This window comes from Phyllobates terribilis, unplaced genomic scaffold, assembly GCF_046119375.1.
Source record: "Phyllobates terribilis strain yellow unplaced genomic scaffold, ASM4611937v1 Scaffold_2__4_contigs__length_985480577, whole genome shotgun sequence".
Classification (NCBI taxonomy): Eukaryota; Metazoa; Chordata; class Amphibia; order Anura; family Dendrobatidae; genus Phyllobates; species Phyllobates terribilis.
The window spans coordinates 847,547,133-847,564,676 of record NW_027362762.1 but is presented as its reverse complement, the minus strand read 5'-3'; the positions used below and the strand labels follow the sequence as shown (position 1 = coordinate 847,564,676).

At 43.4% G+C, this 17,544-nt stretch overlaps 1 protein-coding gene across 2 annotated transcripts in view; it reads right to left on the bottom strand.

Moving 5' to 3' along the window:
• Positions 1-17,239, bottom strand: part of LOC141232979 (solute carrier family 13 member 2-like) — a 145,060-nt gene extending 127,821 nt beyond the window's left edge. Inside the window, exon 1 of one of the 2 annotated variants that reach the window (XM_073667849.1) lies at positions 17,007-17,239. In XM_073667849.1, coding sequence (XP_073523950.1) covers positions 17,007-17,108 — 102 coding nt within the window. In that variant the 5' untranslated portion in view covers positions 17,109-17,239. The remainder of the gene's footprint in view (positions 1-17,006) is intronic. The other variant, XM_073667848.1, reaches the window with a different exon arrangement.
• Positions 17,240-17,544: the final 305 nt, after the last annotated feature.

The window sequence follows — 17,544 nt, the reverse complement described above, 5'->3', positions numbered from 1 at the left end:
GTATATTAGCCCTGTGTTTTGTAATAAAGTTTTTAGAGTATGTTTAGACACAAGCATCCTGTCCTGTGTCTTCATTCTCTCCGAGCTCGTAATCCAAAGGATAGAAGACCCAAAATTCAGAGACGACAGCTGGCGCCTCGAACAGGGACCTTGAGTTAATCTACCCAAGGGTGCTCGACCGGTCCGAGACGTGGGACGAGTGAAGCTCTCTGTTGGTGATATATACAGCGCTGAGGTAAGAATAACTGTTATATTCTACCTAATTATATCACTGCATAGAAGAGACTCCCTCACCCCCGAGCTTTCGACTCCCCAGGTAATTCAACAGATTGTTGTCTGGCTCAGGTCCCTTTGAACCAGTAGAATCCCCTCAGATCAGTCCTGCCTTCTATCCTTTGGAGAATTTAAGAATGAAAGTATGGATCCGATGATTGTGTTGTGGATGTGTCCCGGGATTGATGTTTTTGGTCTGTTTTTCTGGTTGGCGTATAAGTCCTAGAGAGGCTAGTAGTGGAATGGTTCAGAAACCTTTGTGGCCCATTGTCTAAGTGACTGAGGAGTCTCTTCTAGGTGAGGAGAACCGAAAAAAAATGGGGAACCAAAATGCCAAGGAAGGCATTATAGCCAAAGACTTAGTGGTACGCAGAGAAGGGAAACAGGCACTGATTGGAATTGACAAAATATTGTGTAAAGCGGGAATGAATGAGAATGGAGAGATGAATGGAGAGAAAAGGAAATCCTTCTTTAACTCCTATCATGGATGGTTGAAAGATAAGGGTCTGTTAGGGACAGTAGATGTATGGATGAATGCATGCGCTTATTTTGAAGGAAAGATTGAAGAATTAGGAGACGGACGTTACAGACTGACAAAAACTGGAATGACAGATTTTCCTCCCTGTCCGCTCCCGACGTCACCCCCACCCCAGTACCAGAATTCCCAGGAACCTAAATGTTGGGTTTGCCCCAGATGTGGACAACAGAACCCCTTGACAGTAGACATCTGTGTGGCATGTGGAGGACCGAGACCCCACCCAGCTAGACAATTCCCAATGAGGACGGTAGTTGTGCCAGGAGCACCGGGTGCAGCAGCAGCAGCAGGGGGGGATGCAGTGGTTCCAGGTCAGGAAGCTCGCACAATGTTAATGTATAGACCATGGAGTCCTTCAGAGCAGTTGGCACTGATCTCCCAGCTGCCAGATCCGTCCCAGTCCCCTATGGGTTTTGCTAGAATGATCACCACCATACAGGATACGTATCATGCCACTAGAATAGATCTGCAGGGGGTAATTAAGGGAAAATTGGCAGATGAAGCCCGCTATGATAGGTTGATAGATGAGACAAAAAAACAGTATGCCAATAGGACCGGACCCGTAGATGCAGAATCTAATGATGCAGCAGCTGGAGTCCTATTCGCAGCAGCGTTGGTAAAAGCATGTCAAGACAGGCAAGCAGAAAAGCAAGTTACACTAGAAGATAGAGTGCAGAGAAAGGAGGAAGATCCTAAGGATTATTTCTATGCATTAAAGAAAACCTGGTCAGAAATGGGGTTCAACCCCGGGAATAAGACTAGTGAGAGGGTATTAGCAAGTGCTTTCATGAATGGACTAAAGAAAGAGATTGCAGAGAAGGTAAAAGCAAGTAGACCGGACTGGAGATCAGTGAAGGCAGAAGATTTAGCTAGAATAGCTCAGGGGGCACAGCATGACATAGCGCAGGCAAAAAGAGCTGCCAGAATACATATAGTAGAGACGACCCCCAGAAACAACAGAGGCAGAGGACGGACTGAAGGAGGAGGACAGAAACTGTGTTACGGATGTAAAAAGCCAGGACATTTTAGAAAGAACTGTAGGACCAACCCGTATCCAAATGCTCAGAGTACGGGTCCTCCAGCCAACCAAACAACGCCCCCATAGGATGAGGGTAGCTTGCACATGAACCCCTCATCTCCTTACCCCCAACTCCCAGTTGTATAGTGCAGGTGAACCTACCAGGGGGACATGAAATCGATTTCCAAGTAGATACGGGGGCCGACAATTCAGTAATTACGCAAGGTGATTGGCCATACACTGACACTGATTTTTCACATCATGTCATTGCCACCCCCTTCAATTCCCCGTCTGTCCTGCTTCCTGTCACTAAAAGAATTCCCCTGCAAATTCAAGGAGCTACTGTACATAGCCAGCTCATGGTATCGCCCCGAGGCCAATGTAACCTTTTGGGAAATGATGTGTTGTCCCAATTACAAGCACATATTGAGTATCATCCCGATGGCACTGTCACCATGACCCCAGGTTTAAAACCAAGTACCCTTTGCAAAATTATGTCACTAGATATTGCCAGCATAGAAGAGACAAATGAGTTTCCCCCGATATTGGAGCAGGCTGTACCACATGATTTTTGGGCCTCAGACAAAACAGATGTTGGTAGGTTAAGAGTTCAACCAGTAATGGTGAAATTAAAACCAGGAGCCATCTTGCCTCAACAGAGGCAGTATCCCCTTAGCTCAGCTCAGGAGAATGCCATAGCCCAGCAGGTCCAAAAATTACTACAGAGAGGAGTCCTAGTCAAAACCCAATCCCCTTGCAACACTCCCCTGTTCCCAGTAAAGAAAAAGAGCGTGCCAGGACAACCAGCCGCATATAGAATGGTCCATGACCTCCGGTTGGTTAACAAAGCCACAGAACTTCTAACACCAGTTGTGCCCAACCCACATACTCTTCTGTCACAGATACCTTCTAACTCTCTTTGCTTTTCAGTGGTTGATTTGGCAAATGCATTTTTCAGTGTACCATTACATCCTGATTCCTGACTGCCAGTACCTGTTTGCTTTCACATTCCAGGGTAGTCAATATACATGGACAGTGTTGCCACAGGGTGCCCAGAATTCACCCACAATGTACACTGCAAGTCTGCAGGAAATACTGGAGGGATGGTCTGAACCACATATCGTTGTTTTGCAATATGTCGATGACCTGCTCATTTGTGCCCCCTCCAGGAAACAATGTCATAGTGCAACTATATCGCTTATGTTGTTTCTCTATCACGCTGGCTGCAAGGCATCGAAAGATAAGCTTCAGTTTTGTAAATCTTCAGTCACCTTTTTGGGACATTGCATTACACCAGGAGCTTGTCATTTAACAAATGCACGCAAACAAGCAGTACAGGCATTCACCGTCCCCATTAATGTTGCAGCCCTCAGAACTTTTCTTGGACTTGTTTCCTATTGCAGACAGTGGATTCATGCCGTCTCTGTTTTAATGCAGCCCCTCTATGACTGTCTTACCCCAACACCTTTTGTACTAACATCAGAGGCAATAGACTGTTTTTATTCTCTCAAGAACCGTATTTTGGCCGCTCCAGCTTTGGGTACACCTAATTATGAGCTCCCATTTACTCTGTACCTTCATGAACAAGCTGGACATGCAGCAGGAGTTTTAACTCAAACACACGGTGATAATCAGAGACCTGTTGCCTACTTTAGTGGCAGATTGGATGCGGTAGCCAGAGGTGCACCATCCGGCGTACGTGCTCTGCATGCTGTTGGACTATTACTCCATAAATCCGCAGACATTGTTCTTGACCACCCGCTCACCGTTCTAACACCTCATGATGTCTACACTATATTGAATCAAGTGCAACCCGCTCACCTCTCAGCAGCACGTCATCTCAGGTTACAATGTGCACTGTTAATGCCTCCCAATGTTTCTTTACAGAGGTGTACTACCCTGAATCCAGCAACTTTGTTACCTCTCTCGGATCTAAAGGAGGAGTCAGGTACTGTGCTTTTTAAGGAAGATCCAAGAGAGGAAGTTCCTCATGACTGTGTACAAATGATGGCACAAGAAACGGCAGGTTTACCTACTGTATTTGAACATGAATTACAAAATGCAGATTTTGAATTTTTTGTAGATGGATCCCGTCATCAGGACGATTCAGGTACCTTCCATACTGGATATGCAGTTGTCTCCCTCAATGCAGTAATCAAGGCAGAACCAATGCTCCCACACCAGTCGGCTCAAGAAGCTGAACTTAGGGCCCTAACCGAGGCCTGTAAACTAGCGGAAGGTAGTATTGTTAACATTTACACAGATTCTAGGTACGCATTCGGTATATCGCATGATTTTGGTCCAATATAGAAGTCAAGAGGTTTCCTGACGGCAGCAGGACACCCCATTAAGAATGCCGATGCGGTCCAGCAGTTAATTGATGCGCTACAACTACCCAAACAAGTAGCTGTCATAAAGGTAAGAGCACATACCAGACGCACCGACCAGGTAAGCAGAGGAAACGCGATGGCAGATGCAGCGGCAAAAACAGCAGCCTGTAAGCCGCAACAAGGGTCAACAGTGCGTCAGTTAAGTGCCCCTAAAAACCCCTTTGTGTCGGAGGACATCTTATCCCAAATGCAGGCTCAGGCTCAAAAGGAGGAGGTTGATAAGTGGTTAAAGGAAGGTGCATGCCTGAATGAAGCAAATGGGGTATGGGGGAAAGGGACACGACGATGTCTTCAAGGGCACTGTACCCAGCAGCTGCCCAGATACTACATGGGCCGACACACCAATCTAAAACGTGTGTGATGAGTGTGATGCAGAAACATTGGGTGGCACCAGGATTCTCCACCTGTATTGAAAACCTGGTACAAGGGTGCATGATATGTGCTACACATAATCAGGGTAGAGTAGTTAAAACACCACCCAAACACACCCCCCGGCCCCTCTATCAATTCCAGAGACTGCAAATTGATTATATTCAGCTGCCAAAGTCAGGATCATGGGAATATGTGTTGGTCTGTATTGATTTGTTCTCAGGATGGCCAGAGGCTTTCCCGATTGCCAAAGCCACGGCTGTGGCAACCGCAAAGAAACTGCTTGCGGAGGTGGTCTGCAGGTATGGGGTACCAGAGGTAATTGAGAGTGACAGAGGTACACACTTCACAGGTGAAATAATGAATGAAGTCATGTCAGCTCTAGGAATTCAACAAGCATTCCATACCCCATATCACCCACAAAGTAGTGGTAAAGTGGGAAGACTGAATGGGACATTGAAATTAAAAATTCAGAAAGCCATGGCTGAGACAGGAAAACCATGGCCGGACTGTTTACCACTTGCTCTGTTTTCAGTAAGATACACGCCTAATAGAAAGACTGGACTCTCTCCATATGAGATATTGTTTGGCAACGTACCCAGCCTAGGGTGTTTCTATCCGCAAGCATTAGAAATGAACAACCATGTGCTAAGTTCCTATGTGAGGGCTTTACACAAAAAGATTAAGCAAGTACATGATAATGTCTTCAGTTCTCTTCCAGATCCAGATCAAGACTCTAGCAGCCATACGCTGCAACCTGGAGACTGGGTGGTTATAAAAAGACACGTGAGGAAAAGCCTAGATCCACGGTTTGACGGACCCTTTCAAGTTCTGCTGACCACAAGTACAGCCGTTAAGCTAGAGGGAAAAGAGACCTGGATCCACGCGTCCCATTGCAAAAAGATACTAGGAGAACCAGCGGACAAAGAATGATGACATTGTTTATACTTACCTGCATACTTACAACCACAGGTGCATGGACTAGGTTGAGATGGAGACGACAATAGATTCATTAGACAACATTTTGCTCTAATCGATGGACTAAAGGAGCAAAACCAGACCATTGCTAATTGTTGGATATGAACACATGCCCCTGTGACGTCCACTAGCATACCCTTTCTCGCTGTCCCAGTCTCATGGGAAGAGATAAACTTTTGGGTGAACTGTTCAGATACTTTGGCCAATAATTCCACACAGAGATTTTCCTTTCTAAATTGGTTTAAAGGTATTGGTGGGTGGTTGGCTGGTATAGTACAAGCTATTTTACAGGTTTTGCTAATGTGTCTTGCGGTTTATTTGGCTTTTAAGCTTTTTTTAATGTGTATTCAGCGTTGTACTAAAAGAAAACATAGAAATTCGTATTGATAAATGAAGGAACAAAAGGATGGAATGTTATAGCAGAAGATGGAGTCCCTCAAGTTTAAAGGCCCCATCTATGCTATATAAGTCTGACAGTTATTTTAGGTGAAAACAACAGCTATGAATGTTCCTTCTTGTATCAATAGCGTGTCCTTGGGAGAAGATAAAGTGATTCTCCCTGGCCAGATGTTTCTTCTTGTAGCAATAATGTGTTCTTGCAGAAAGATGAAATGACCTTGCTAACTAGATAAGTCTAATTAAATATTTTAAAGCATACAGAAACTAGCTTTTTTCGCTTGTTCAGCTAAACTGTATAATCGAACCATATATGGCAAATCCGTTTCCTGCCTTTAGGGTGTATATTAGCCCTGTGTTTTGTAATAAAGTTTTTAGAGTATGTTTAGACACAAACATCCTGTCCTGTGTCTTCATTCTCTCCGAGCTCGTAATCCAAAGGATAGAAGACCCAAAATTCAGAGACGACGCTAATTTTAATGTACTAGAGTAGAATAGGGAGGTAATAAATCTATTGTTAGTGTGTCTTTGCAGTGTGTATTATACACACAGCTCTGCTACATGCTCATAGACATATACAGCTCTGCCACATGCCCACAGACAGACACAGCTCTTCTGCATGCCCACAGACATGCACAGGTCTGCTACATGCCCATAGACATACACAGGTCTTCTACATGCCCATAGTCATACACAGCTCTGCCACATGCCCACATAGACGTACACAGCTCTGCTACATGCATGTATAGACACACCCTCAGCTCTACTACATGCACATTTACTTACACACATACACAGCTCTGCTTCATGCACATATAGACATACACACAGCTCGGCTTCATGCACATACAGACATATACACACACATACTCACACACACTATACATTACCACATCTTGCAGTTCCTGATCACGACCTATACGGCGGCTGCAGGAGTTGAGAAATGGCTGGACCTTCCACTCAAGCACCTGAAATTACTCGTGCAGAAGGTCCTTCAGCTGTTCAGCATCTGCAGCCTCCATTATGGTCAGTAAACTTCCTCTCCTGCTCTGTACTGATCACATAGATCAGAGCAAGAGTTCTTCTTGTTAAAAAATGTGTCTTATAGTCCAAAAAATACGCTACTTGGCCACTCAATCACATTCACCCTGTTCGCCTTCAGAAATGCAACAATGGTCTTAGATATGTGTTTTGGTCATTGTCATGTTGGAAAAGTGAATGACTACCAAGGGCATTCAACTATGGTAGCATCTTCTCTTTCAATATATAGCAGTACATCTATGAATTCATGATACCATCAATGAAATATATCTCCCCGACACCAGCAGCACTCATGAAGCCCCACGTAAGAACACTGCCACCACCATGTGTCACTGTAGGCACCATGCATTTTTGTTTGTACTACTCACCTTTGCAAAACCATACAGCTTTGAAGCTAACAGGTCCAAAAACATTTATCGTTGTTTCATCAGTCCAGAGAATAGAGTCCCAGTAGTCTTCATATTTTTCAGCATGGGCCCTGGCAAATGGTAAGTGAGCTTCTTTGTGCATGGGCTTTAGGAGAAGCTTAGTCCATGGACAATATCCATGCATGCCATTCTTTTGGAATGAACTTGCATGTTGATTTTCTTCAACTCTTTTCAACAGAAGATGCTCCTGTATAGGTGTTGATTTCTGTAGTCAGCCTAATCGTCTTTGTGAGATGGTTGCTGCTCCATCAATGTTACATTTTTGTATCACTTTTGCTGCTGTATTCTTCTTGTAGGCTTCACCTTTCTTATGTAAAGAAATTATTTTCTTTCTCAAATCTCATGACATTTCTCTTCCATATGGTGCCATTGCTGCCAACCTAAAATGGGAAGGTTTTTTTTTTGTTAACTAACACCCTTTTGTAGTCAACTGTCTGCTGGACACCTGTTTTCTGAATTAGACTTATCTGGGGTTGAATTCTTGTTAATTAGAATATTGTAGTCTAAACTTTAGCTTTGCTCCTAAGACTTTCATTGGGGTGAACTCATTTTTGCAACATGGTCTTGAATGAATTTGTTAGGAAAATTAAATGTTTGGGATGTGCAAAATATCAAATCAATATCAAATCGTCCACATTTGTGAAAGTATTTTGTAGTATGGGATCCCATAGAAAATGTCGATTCTGAAAGGAAACTAAAGATTTTCTAACACATCGGTTGGGGTGTACTCATTTGTACTATACACTGTATATCCCTCTTTAGGAATGTATATTGCTGTTTAGGAATGTATATTGCCGAGCAAACCGTGCCCCTTTTGGACTTGTGGTCCGAGTACCTGCTGCCCGGCACAGTGACCTGGGAGCAAGCTCTGGCTCCGGAGCTCCAAGCTGCCACCATGTCTGGAGACCTCCGTGGGCTCCCACCTCCCGTTCCAGAAGAACCCAGGCCTGGATGGGCATTCACGGGCCCCAACTCAGAAGGGTCCACGCACCTTGTCCTGCTGCAGCACCCCCTAATGCCGCTTCCGGCTCCCACCGTGACCTGCCCAGCGGCAGAAGAGTGGGCCTGGGACAACCAGGGGGGCGACCTGATGGGCTTCCCCTGGGAGACCCGGGCTGAAGAGAGGAGAAGGGAGCAGTGCCTCCAACAGATCCTCCAACTCAACCGGGAGCAGCAACAACGGGAGGTTCGATGTGAGCAGCTCCGAGTGCGGGTCAAAGCTGCCAAGTCTAGAGCCCGCCAGAGGGAGGCGTTCCACCCAAGCCCTCATGAAGAAGGGCAGGTGGTCCGCTTCCACCAGGAGGCGGGATGGGGCTTTATTAGGAGTCCCCAGCATGAGGACGACGTCTTTGTCAGCCGGCGGGACATCGAAACCAGGATCAAAAAGGGACACCCTGGCCGGAACCTCACTTCGGGCGATCTTGTGTCCTTCACCCGCCACAGTGGGGTGCGTGGTTGGTACGCCCTGGATGTGCGTAAAATGTCCAGGAGTGATGCCCCTGCGCACTCACCTGTGGAGGACCGGTGAGCCTCCATAGGGAGGAATGAGCCCTTCCCCCGGCGGGGATATATGGACTAGGCAGCCCCCGGCAGCTGTTATAGTTAAAGTTGGTTTGTTTTACATCTTGTGTTCGTTTTCTACTGTTTTCCAGAGACATTAGTCCCTGCGGACAATAGCAGCAGACAAACTTTCTTGTATATAGTTATGCATCTATTTAGGTGCTTCCTATTGGTTTTATGCAAAGCTGTGTCTTTTCTTCTACCTCAGACCTCAGAAGCAAAACCTGTCTGGAGTGGCTCTCTTGGAGGTCCAACACAGGATCTTCATGCCCTGCAGCCACCCCAGGGCCTACGTTGAGGGTTTGGGACAGGTCCCTCTTGCTACTGAACTGACTCCGTCTACCGCACTTTAAACAGTCTGCTGCCATATTGAACGTCTCTTATCTTATATTTTATACTTTTATATTTTTTGTATTTTTGCACTTTTATATTATTTATGCAACGTTTAAGCAAAGTACCTCCCATAAAGGGAAGATCGTTTTGATTGTTGCAAAAATGTTATAAAAGGTCTTTACCTGGCTTTACTCTCTTTGCAGCCTGCGGACTTGCTGTATTTTACCAGGGGGGAATGTGGCGCCCCTGAGGGTTCGGTCGCCACAAGGGGGGATTCTGCAGCCTGTCAGCAGGTGTAGTGTCTCCCCACCCAGGTAAGGAAGGTACACTGGTCAGGACCCTAATCTACATTCAACACTACACACTCCTGACCTATGAGAGGCAAGTATGCAGCATAGTGATGCCTCACCAGGATCACAAGTGAAGGGACCCAAAAGTAGGGGGAACCATGTAGTGGGTGAAGGGTAGAACACAGTTTTAGTTTGCACACATAATTTGCTATATAATAGCCAGCCATCTTGAGCACAAGGTTCTTGGCCCCTGTTCTCGATTCTGAGTCCTATTGATGGGGTGCGATCTTCACAGCTGGCAGTGGCCATGTGTTGGAGCCTGCAGCATGTTGTAGATGCACGGTCCTCGTGCCCTGACCTTGACATGAGGAGTGGGTATGAGTTAACAGTGTCTCTGCCCCGTTCAAGTTCCCTTGCTCAAGAAGGTCGGGAGCTACAGTAAATAGCTCCACAAGCAAAAGGATCCCTGGGAGTATGGATGGAGCGGCGTACGCCACCTGTACTCTCCATCCTGGCCCAGCCACGGGGGTTCCTGCTGCAAGAGGGGTACCGGCCCCCGACATCTGACTTTGCCACTTCACGTCTCTGTCAGAGAAGCCCGGAAGGCTACAGTGGATCCCGTCGCGGGACGGACGGAACAGCAATTGCCGCTGTGCCCCAAATATGTGCATAGTCCAGAGGGAGACCCAGCCTTTGCACGCACGCGGACAGGAGAGGTCAAAAGGGACAGTTTAGGAACACTCAGAGGGTCCTGATCGAAGTGCCTGAATATCCTGGGTGCGCTGAGCCCTCGTCTCTGGTGACCGCAGTAATCCGTGAGGAGCAGGGAGAAGCCTTGCTGCTGCTTACAATAACGTGAGTAAAAGACCTAGAAGACTCCCCCTAAGGCCTCCGGACTCTTTATTCTGCACCTCACCACACAGAACCAGAGTATTCCAATAACTACTTCTTCCATCATCCTGCTTCCCCCTGCCCTGAGGCCCTGCTCCGCCTGTGGGGAGTCATAACATCTTAAGCTGCCATAACATCCAGCCTCAGAGGACTGCTAGCAGCACTGGTGGCGCATCACCAGACACCGCAGGTGGCGTAGTCTCAATTCCGCCACTCGTCCTCATCAACACCGATAGCTCATTATTTTCTTTGTGTGACGGCCCTGGGCACGGAACGGGTCCAGGCCACGGCTACATCCCCCTCGTCATCTGACCCGGCTCCGAGTACCCCTTTCATCTTCCCAGGGCAGGGCTGCGAGAGTCACACACAAGTAATCTAGTCTAGTCTCCACTAGAGTCCATGACTCACACAGCACAGGACAAGTGCAAGTTCAGTGAAGAGGGTAGAGTGGGAGAAGGAAGGCTGAACAGACAAGTAAGCAGGTTCTAAGAAGCAGTTGCAGCAGGAAAAGAAAGTGTTCTGTCAGAGTGCGTCTCTGAATAGAATGGGAACACATTTAACACTCCATCTGGATGCCGGGACAGTCTTGGGCTTGAGGCCCGGAAGAGTGTCTGAGACGCAGACCTCTGTCCTCCTGATGAGGAAGATGTTGGCCAGGTCACAGAGGGAGAGGAAGATCGTGGGTCTCAGGACAGGACAGGGACAAGGACTGGTAGGACACACAACCAAGGGAACACCATCACCACAAAAAGACTCTGTCTTAATCTGTATGCTTCAACCGTGTGTAAATAAATTGTACAGTAAAGCCGAACCTGTTAACCAAGACCCAAGGTCTCCTGTGTTGTTTCTAGCCGGATCCGGTCCCAAGGATGGGGAGGTAACGAGGACTCCCAAAGTAACAGTGAGTACAGAACCAACTGCACAGCACAATATACTTAATTCAATTTCCTGCTTAGAAGAGGGGTTTCAAGGCGAAGAGAACTCAGTTACGGCCCACTGCTTTTCGAACCTCTCCATGAAAAGGTTTGCATAAAATGGGGCTACGTACATATCCATCTCAGTGCCTGATATCTGATGATATAGATGACCATTGAATGTAAAATAATTGTTTAGTGTCTTTTTCTAGTTAGTGCTTTGCACACTTAATCCCAAATTCATGTTCAATAAAAGCATAGAGTGATGTCACATCCATTTTGACTAAGCAATATCAATTACTAAACTTAATTATATTCAATTCCCTAATTAATGGACTAGAATCTTTTTTATAGCTGTATAGTTGACTTACATATTTCTGTAGAAACAAGTCATGATAATGAGATAAGCTCTTGTGAGTGAATTGATGGCGAATATGATTAGACGACCCCCTGATAAAGCAGGGCGAAACGTGCGCTTGGACGCTTTATACAGGCAGATGTACAGCATTACTATTCGGATTACTAGTGAGGTTGTTTTACTCCTCATTAAATTATATGCACCCTGTGGTCATGTATGTACCTTGTGGTTATTAAGAACTATACTGCCAATATTTATTATGCAAACATTCCAAATGCAATGTATTTCATTTCATTTATGCCTATTGATGAACTGCTATCATTATATGTATCCAGCCATTGATACTAATAGCTGCTGATTCATATATTCTGGATTACTGTAAGTCCCTTTCTTTTGAGGTATCGCAATGGTCAAGTCAAAGTCCAGACTGAAATGCTGTAACCTTAGAGTGGTTTTACTTACTCTCAACCAGCTCCATTCTGATGCTGCTCCAGTCTCTGCGATTTGGCTTCAGTAATGACAACACGTCACCATAGCTCATCACCTCTGCAGCCAATCACTGAGGTCAGTAGCTCACGCTGTGTACATTTCCAGAACTGAAGAGCACAGTGATGTTGACATTATGTCACCACTGCAGCCAAAACAAAAAGACTTGGGGCAGCAGGTAGCGTAATTACCATCTGTTATCTTACATGACCACAAGCATTAAACCTCTTAAGGATAGCTGTGCGTAAGTGAATGTCCATAAACCTCAATGAACTTAATGAACTTCGTCAAGAAGAGTTGGCCAAAATTCCTCTGAAAAAGTAATAACAAAACTCATTGCTTCAAGTTATTGCTGCTAAAGGTGTTCTACAAGCTACTGATTCATGGGGTGTACTTCATTTTTGCAAACTGTTTTTTGCATTTTGACTTAGTTTTTGTTAAATAATGACACAGTGTAATTCGTCATGTGTTGTTGTTCATCAGGGTTGCATTTACTTCGTTTTCAGACCTCCTAAGGACAAGATTTTATTTTTATTAAGTCCTGATACCATAGAATTCAAATATGGGGTACTTTGTTTTTCTCGTGACTTTGTGCCAGTAGAGGTGCCGTATTATCACACATTGGTAGAATAAGTAAATGAATTTGACTTTTTTACACTGTTTTGGTAATATTGTGTGTGAATATCTGCATCCTTGTATAAATATATAGTGGGTGTAATTATTACTTTGGAAACTCTGGTACAATGCACCCACATATTGTGAAAGGCGTGCATTGAAGAAATAATGCTTAGTAGACAATTATCTAAATGAAAAAGAAATGAAAATATCATCATCCTTATTGTAATATTTAGTGGGCTCGTACACTTTTATACAGCATTGAATCATTTCACACCCTCTTATATGTGGACATGTCTGCTGGGAAACAGTATTGGTGTAATGGCGATGCCCAGTGAACATCACAAGTTTTCATTTAATAATTTACAGTCTATTGATAAATAGGGCACTAAGTGACAAACAACTTCTTTATGGCTCTTCCTCAGCTTCTTAGTGTTCAAGGTCACAAACATTTCTTAAAAGATAAGTGAAACCAATAAGAAATGTTCGATAATACAGTGTATATTTTCATCCAAAAACCATTCAGATTATAATGATGCACAAACAAACTGCTTAGCACAAACTTCAAGGAGACAGGACCTAACTTGTAAATCAAACTTTGTCTTATAAACCTCTATATAAGCCCAAAATAAGTAAAGGGCACTCCAAAATAACAAATAAAACCCTAGGCTGCGTTCACACATCATGGCTTTTTTTACATCACAAATCTGCAGCAAAACCTGATCTCTGGCAGGAAAGAAGCTGCATCAAAAACGCAGGTTTTGCTGCGTTTTTTGGTGTGTTTTTTATGCGGAATAGTGTCTTGTTCATGCTTTATCTCTTTTATGCATGTACATAAAGTTCAGTTAAAAAAAAATCTCATTCTGGTTTTGGCATAACAGTGGGGGAGGTGAATTGCTCAGGAATAGTTTAACTAACAAACTCAATGCACTGCCAGTGTGTATGCATAATTTTAAATGTTTATATTCCTTTATTAGTATTTTTAAAAGTTATATTTTATAGTCTTCAGTTAGGGATTATTTGCCTTAGGCAAGCTGTAAATAGTAGTTGGTGACCCTATGCTGACTGTGTTGAGCAGCAATTATAGTGTGTTACTGCCAGTGTGTAGGACACTATTTACTTTCACACTATGGAGTATATCATTCAGTTGCACAGGCATTGTTCAATTTCACACCTCACTGGGCCACAGGTATTGTTCAATCTCACACCTAGCTCAGCCAATGTTTACACTGTACACATCTCTAATTTCTCCTTATACAAACAATCATCTCAGTGACCAAGACAAGATGATAAAATCACAAAAATAAATGTGTTTCACATACTGTTGTACTTACTTATTTTCACTAAAAATGCAGCTAAACCTGATAGCTATGTTCACAAATCATGTTTTCTTCAGCGTTTTTAACTACCCATTACTTCCTATCGGTGAAAAAATACTGAAAAAACGCTGAGAGAAGTGACATGCTCTATTTTCCAAAAAAAGGCTGCAAGGCACAAAATACCCAACAACAAAAAAAACATGATGTGTGAACAGAAAATTCTGGTTTCTCATAGACTTTAATGGTACTGCAAAAGGCAGCTGAAAATTTGAATAAAAATCTGCAGCAAAAATTGCTGAAAAAAACATGATGTGTGAACATAGCTTTAGAAGTACAAAAGCTCAGTAATATTATCAAACTTTTATTATTTTACAAAATGAAGACATAAAACAATGTTTAAAGGGAACCTGTCACCAGTTTTTGAGTCTCTGAACAAATGCCACCGCCATTATCTTCTCTTGTACCGCATTCCACATTATGGCTATTATCTCCTGACTTCTTGTGTATACCCCCAAAAATACTATTTTAATTGTTCCCGGATGTAAATAAGGAAGGGCTGGTCCGATGGTCGTGCTCCCTGTGCGGCTGTGCCTCGTCTCTGCTTCTAATAGCCATCCTACTGCTTTGATTGATGTGGATGACGCATCCTGCATCATCCATATAGCCCAAGGAAATCTCACATCTGCTAGTAGCCTCACGGGTCCGTTCAGGCGCATTGTGCTCTGCCCTACTGCGGGCAGAGCATAAAACATCACTGTGCAAGCGCCAAGCGTCATTCTGACTCCAACATACCGGAAGCCTTGGCCTTCATTGTGTTTTTCTTTGCCACCAGATATTACATAAATGATGTTGCTTGGCGCTTGCACAGTGATGTTTTCTGCTCTGCCCATAGGCACGAGATTTAATTTCGCTATGTGGATGACGCAGGATGCATCATCCACATCAAAATCCAAATAGCTAGATGTGAGTATAAAAAAAGAAGGAGATAGTAAGTGAGCAAAATAAACCTAATGGATATAGCAAAGGAGGCCCCAATGCGCGTTTCGCATTTAGCTTCATCCAGGGGAAATTAATTTGTCTTATAACCTAGAGCAAAAGATTTGCCCTGCAATAAACTGCTTCTTCATTGATAGATGTCACTACAACCACTTTGGAAAATGTTCCCTTCAATATCAAACAATTGACATCTGACTAATTGGAGCTTTTGCCTTGCTCTGGATCAACAATATAACAATATTACTTGGTCTTGGTAGACATTTGTCGTTTTACATCAACTCTGTAATTATGAAACTATGAACATTTTAAGGGACCGTATCATCAGAGAAACCATTTGAAGAAAACGGACATTATGCACTGTGGTGATCAACAGAAACTCACAATAAACAGCTTATTTTGTTCCAGAAAATCATAGATATCTAGGCCTAGATTTCTTCAATATACTCGTAAAAGAAGAAGTTCTCCAAAGAGGTCATTCAGATTATTGGCTGTCCATGTAATACAAGAATGGTTGAGGTTCACTAGAACGAAAATTAGCCACCCAGAGATGCTCTCCATTTTGGAAACCTTTGAAGTCAACAAGCTCTAATAGAGCATATGACCAGGAGTGTTTACATGAGCCACCAGTCTGATTAATGAGCATTTTCAGTTATATAAACTACCGTGGAAGAGATCGAGAACCATGGCCACGTTTGTGCCAAACCCCCTTTCTCTTCTTCTGCCATCAATTTTATGACAATTTAAAACTCAAAGAAATGTAAGTAAGGGTAAGAATCATCTGTAGTGACATCAAAGGAGTCATGAACAAATGCAGTAACAGTCACCTGACTTGTCTCTGCATGACATTTCATTGCATAGCTATGAAAATGAGATGCAAATTACTGGGAGCGCCAAATTTTAAAGGTAAATATATCATAATGTTTATGTTTTTACTCCATGAACCAAGATATTGCTAGACCACATAAGACAACATTTGTGGTAACAGTTTCAAATCCATAATTTTTAGGGTCTGGCCTCATTAAATGGAGCCATTTAAAGGGGTTGTCCCACGAACAAAGTACAAGATATTATAGTAATAATGTTTCACAATTGGATTCTGTCTCGCCCTCCTGTACATCGTACCCACACCTCTGACCCTCCGGCCGCCTGCTGCAGTCCTGGGGACTGCCCTGGTGTGGTACCTAGTGTCTACCGGCAGCCCAGCCTATCCTCATCATCATAGGCCCTAGTGAAGACCCGGTAGACACTTAGTCACGCTCCTCAAGGGAAAGCCCAGCCCGTGCCGCAGTGAGTCCACACCCACCAGCGTTACACTGAGAATAAATTACGCACAGGTGGACTTAATTTACTAATTATATGACTTCTGGAGGCAAGTAGTCACATGATAGAAGCAGATATGCAGTTTTAATGTGGGATTTCTCAAATGCACAGATGCTGTCAGTTCATAGCACTTGTAAACTTCAAAGTTACATTGTCTGGCATTTCAAATTAAAATATTTTATCTTTATTGATGTACGATTAAAAAGTATTACAGAGAGGTTCCACATAATATGTCTGTTTGATGCAGGCAAGTGTATGGAACCTTTTTAGAATATTTTTAAATCATGCATCGATAAAGAAGAAATATTTTAATTTCAAATTGCAGAAAATCTAACTTTGAAGTTTACTTGTTGCATTACTTGTGCATGCATGACTTTCATATGCTGATTGGAATGTATCTGTGTTGTGCATACCAGAAGATCAGCAAACAGAATACATGTCTTCTTGATGCAAGATAATATAGAAGAGCATAGTTCTTAACAAAAATAGTACTTACGGTTGCTTGTAACACCAGGGGCAATGGTAGAAGAAGAATTGGGAGCAGAAATATGATAAAATATTTTCTGTTTGCTAGAATCCATTTGCCGGTGGACCCCATATTGTGGGAAAATAGTTGTACTAGAGGAAAGACACGTCTCTGGCATGCATTAATATAGAGAGGATCTCCTATGTGATTGTGAGTGTATTAGTAGCCCTGCACTATACTTATCTGCCAGTGAGGAAGGCGGTGACATCAGGAAGACTATATAATAATCACTCCAAGAACAGGTAACAAACCTTGCGAGAAGTTAACTGTTTTTTTGGTCATAAACTACTGTCAATAATTCTTAGATAGTTGCCTCTTCTGTGTACTCTCTAATCCTTCTGTCTTCCTTATCAATTAATTCTATTTAAAGTTTAGATTTATTAGAGTGATTTTAAATACAGAAAATAATACAAATGTTTTTCAATAGCCTACATTTTTATAGATAAAGCATTTAGCAAATACATCCAATGTATTGCGATTCTAAAGCCAATTCAAGGCAATGCAGAAC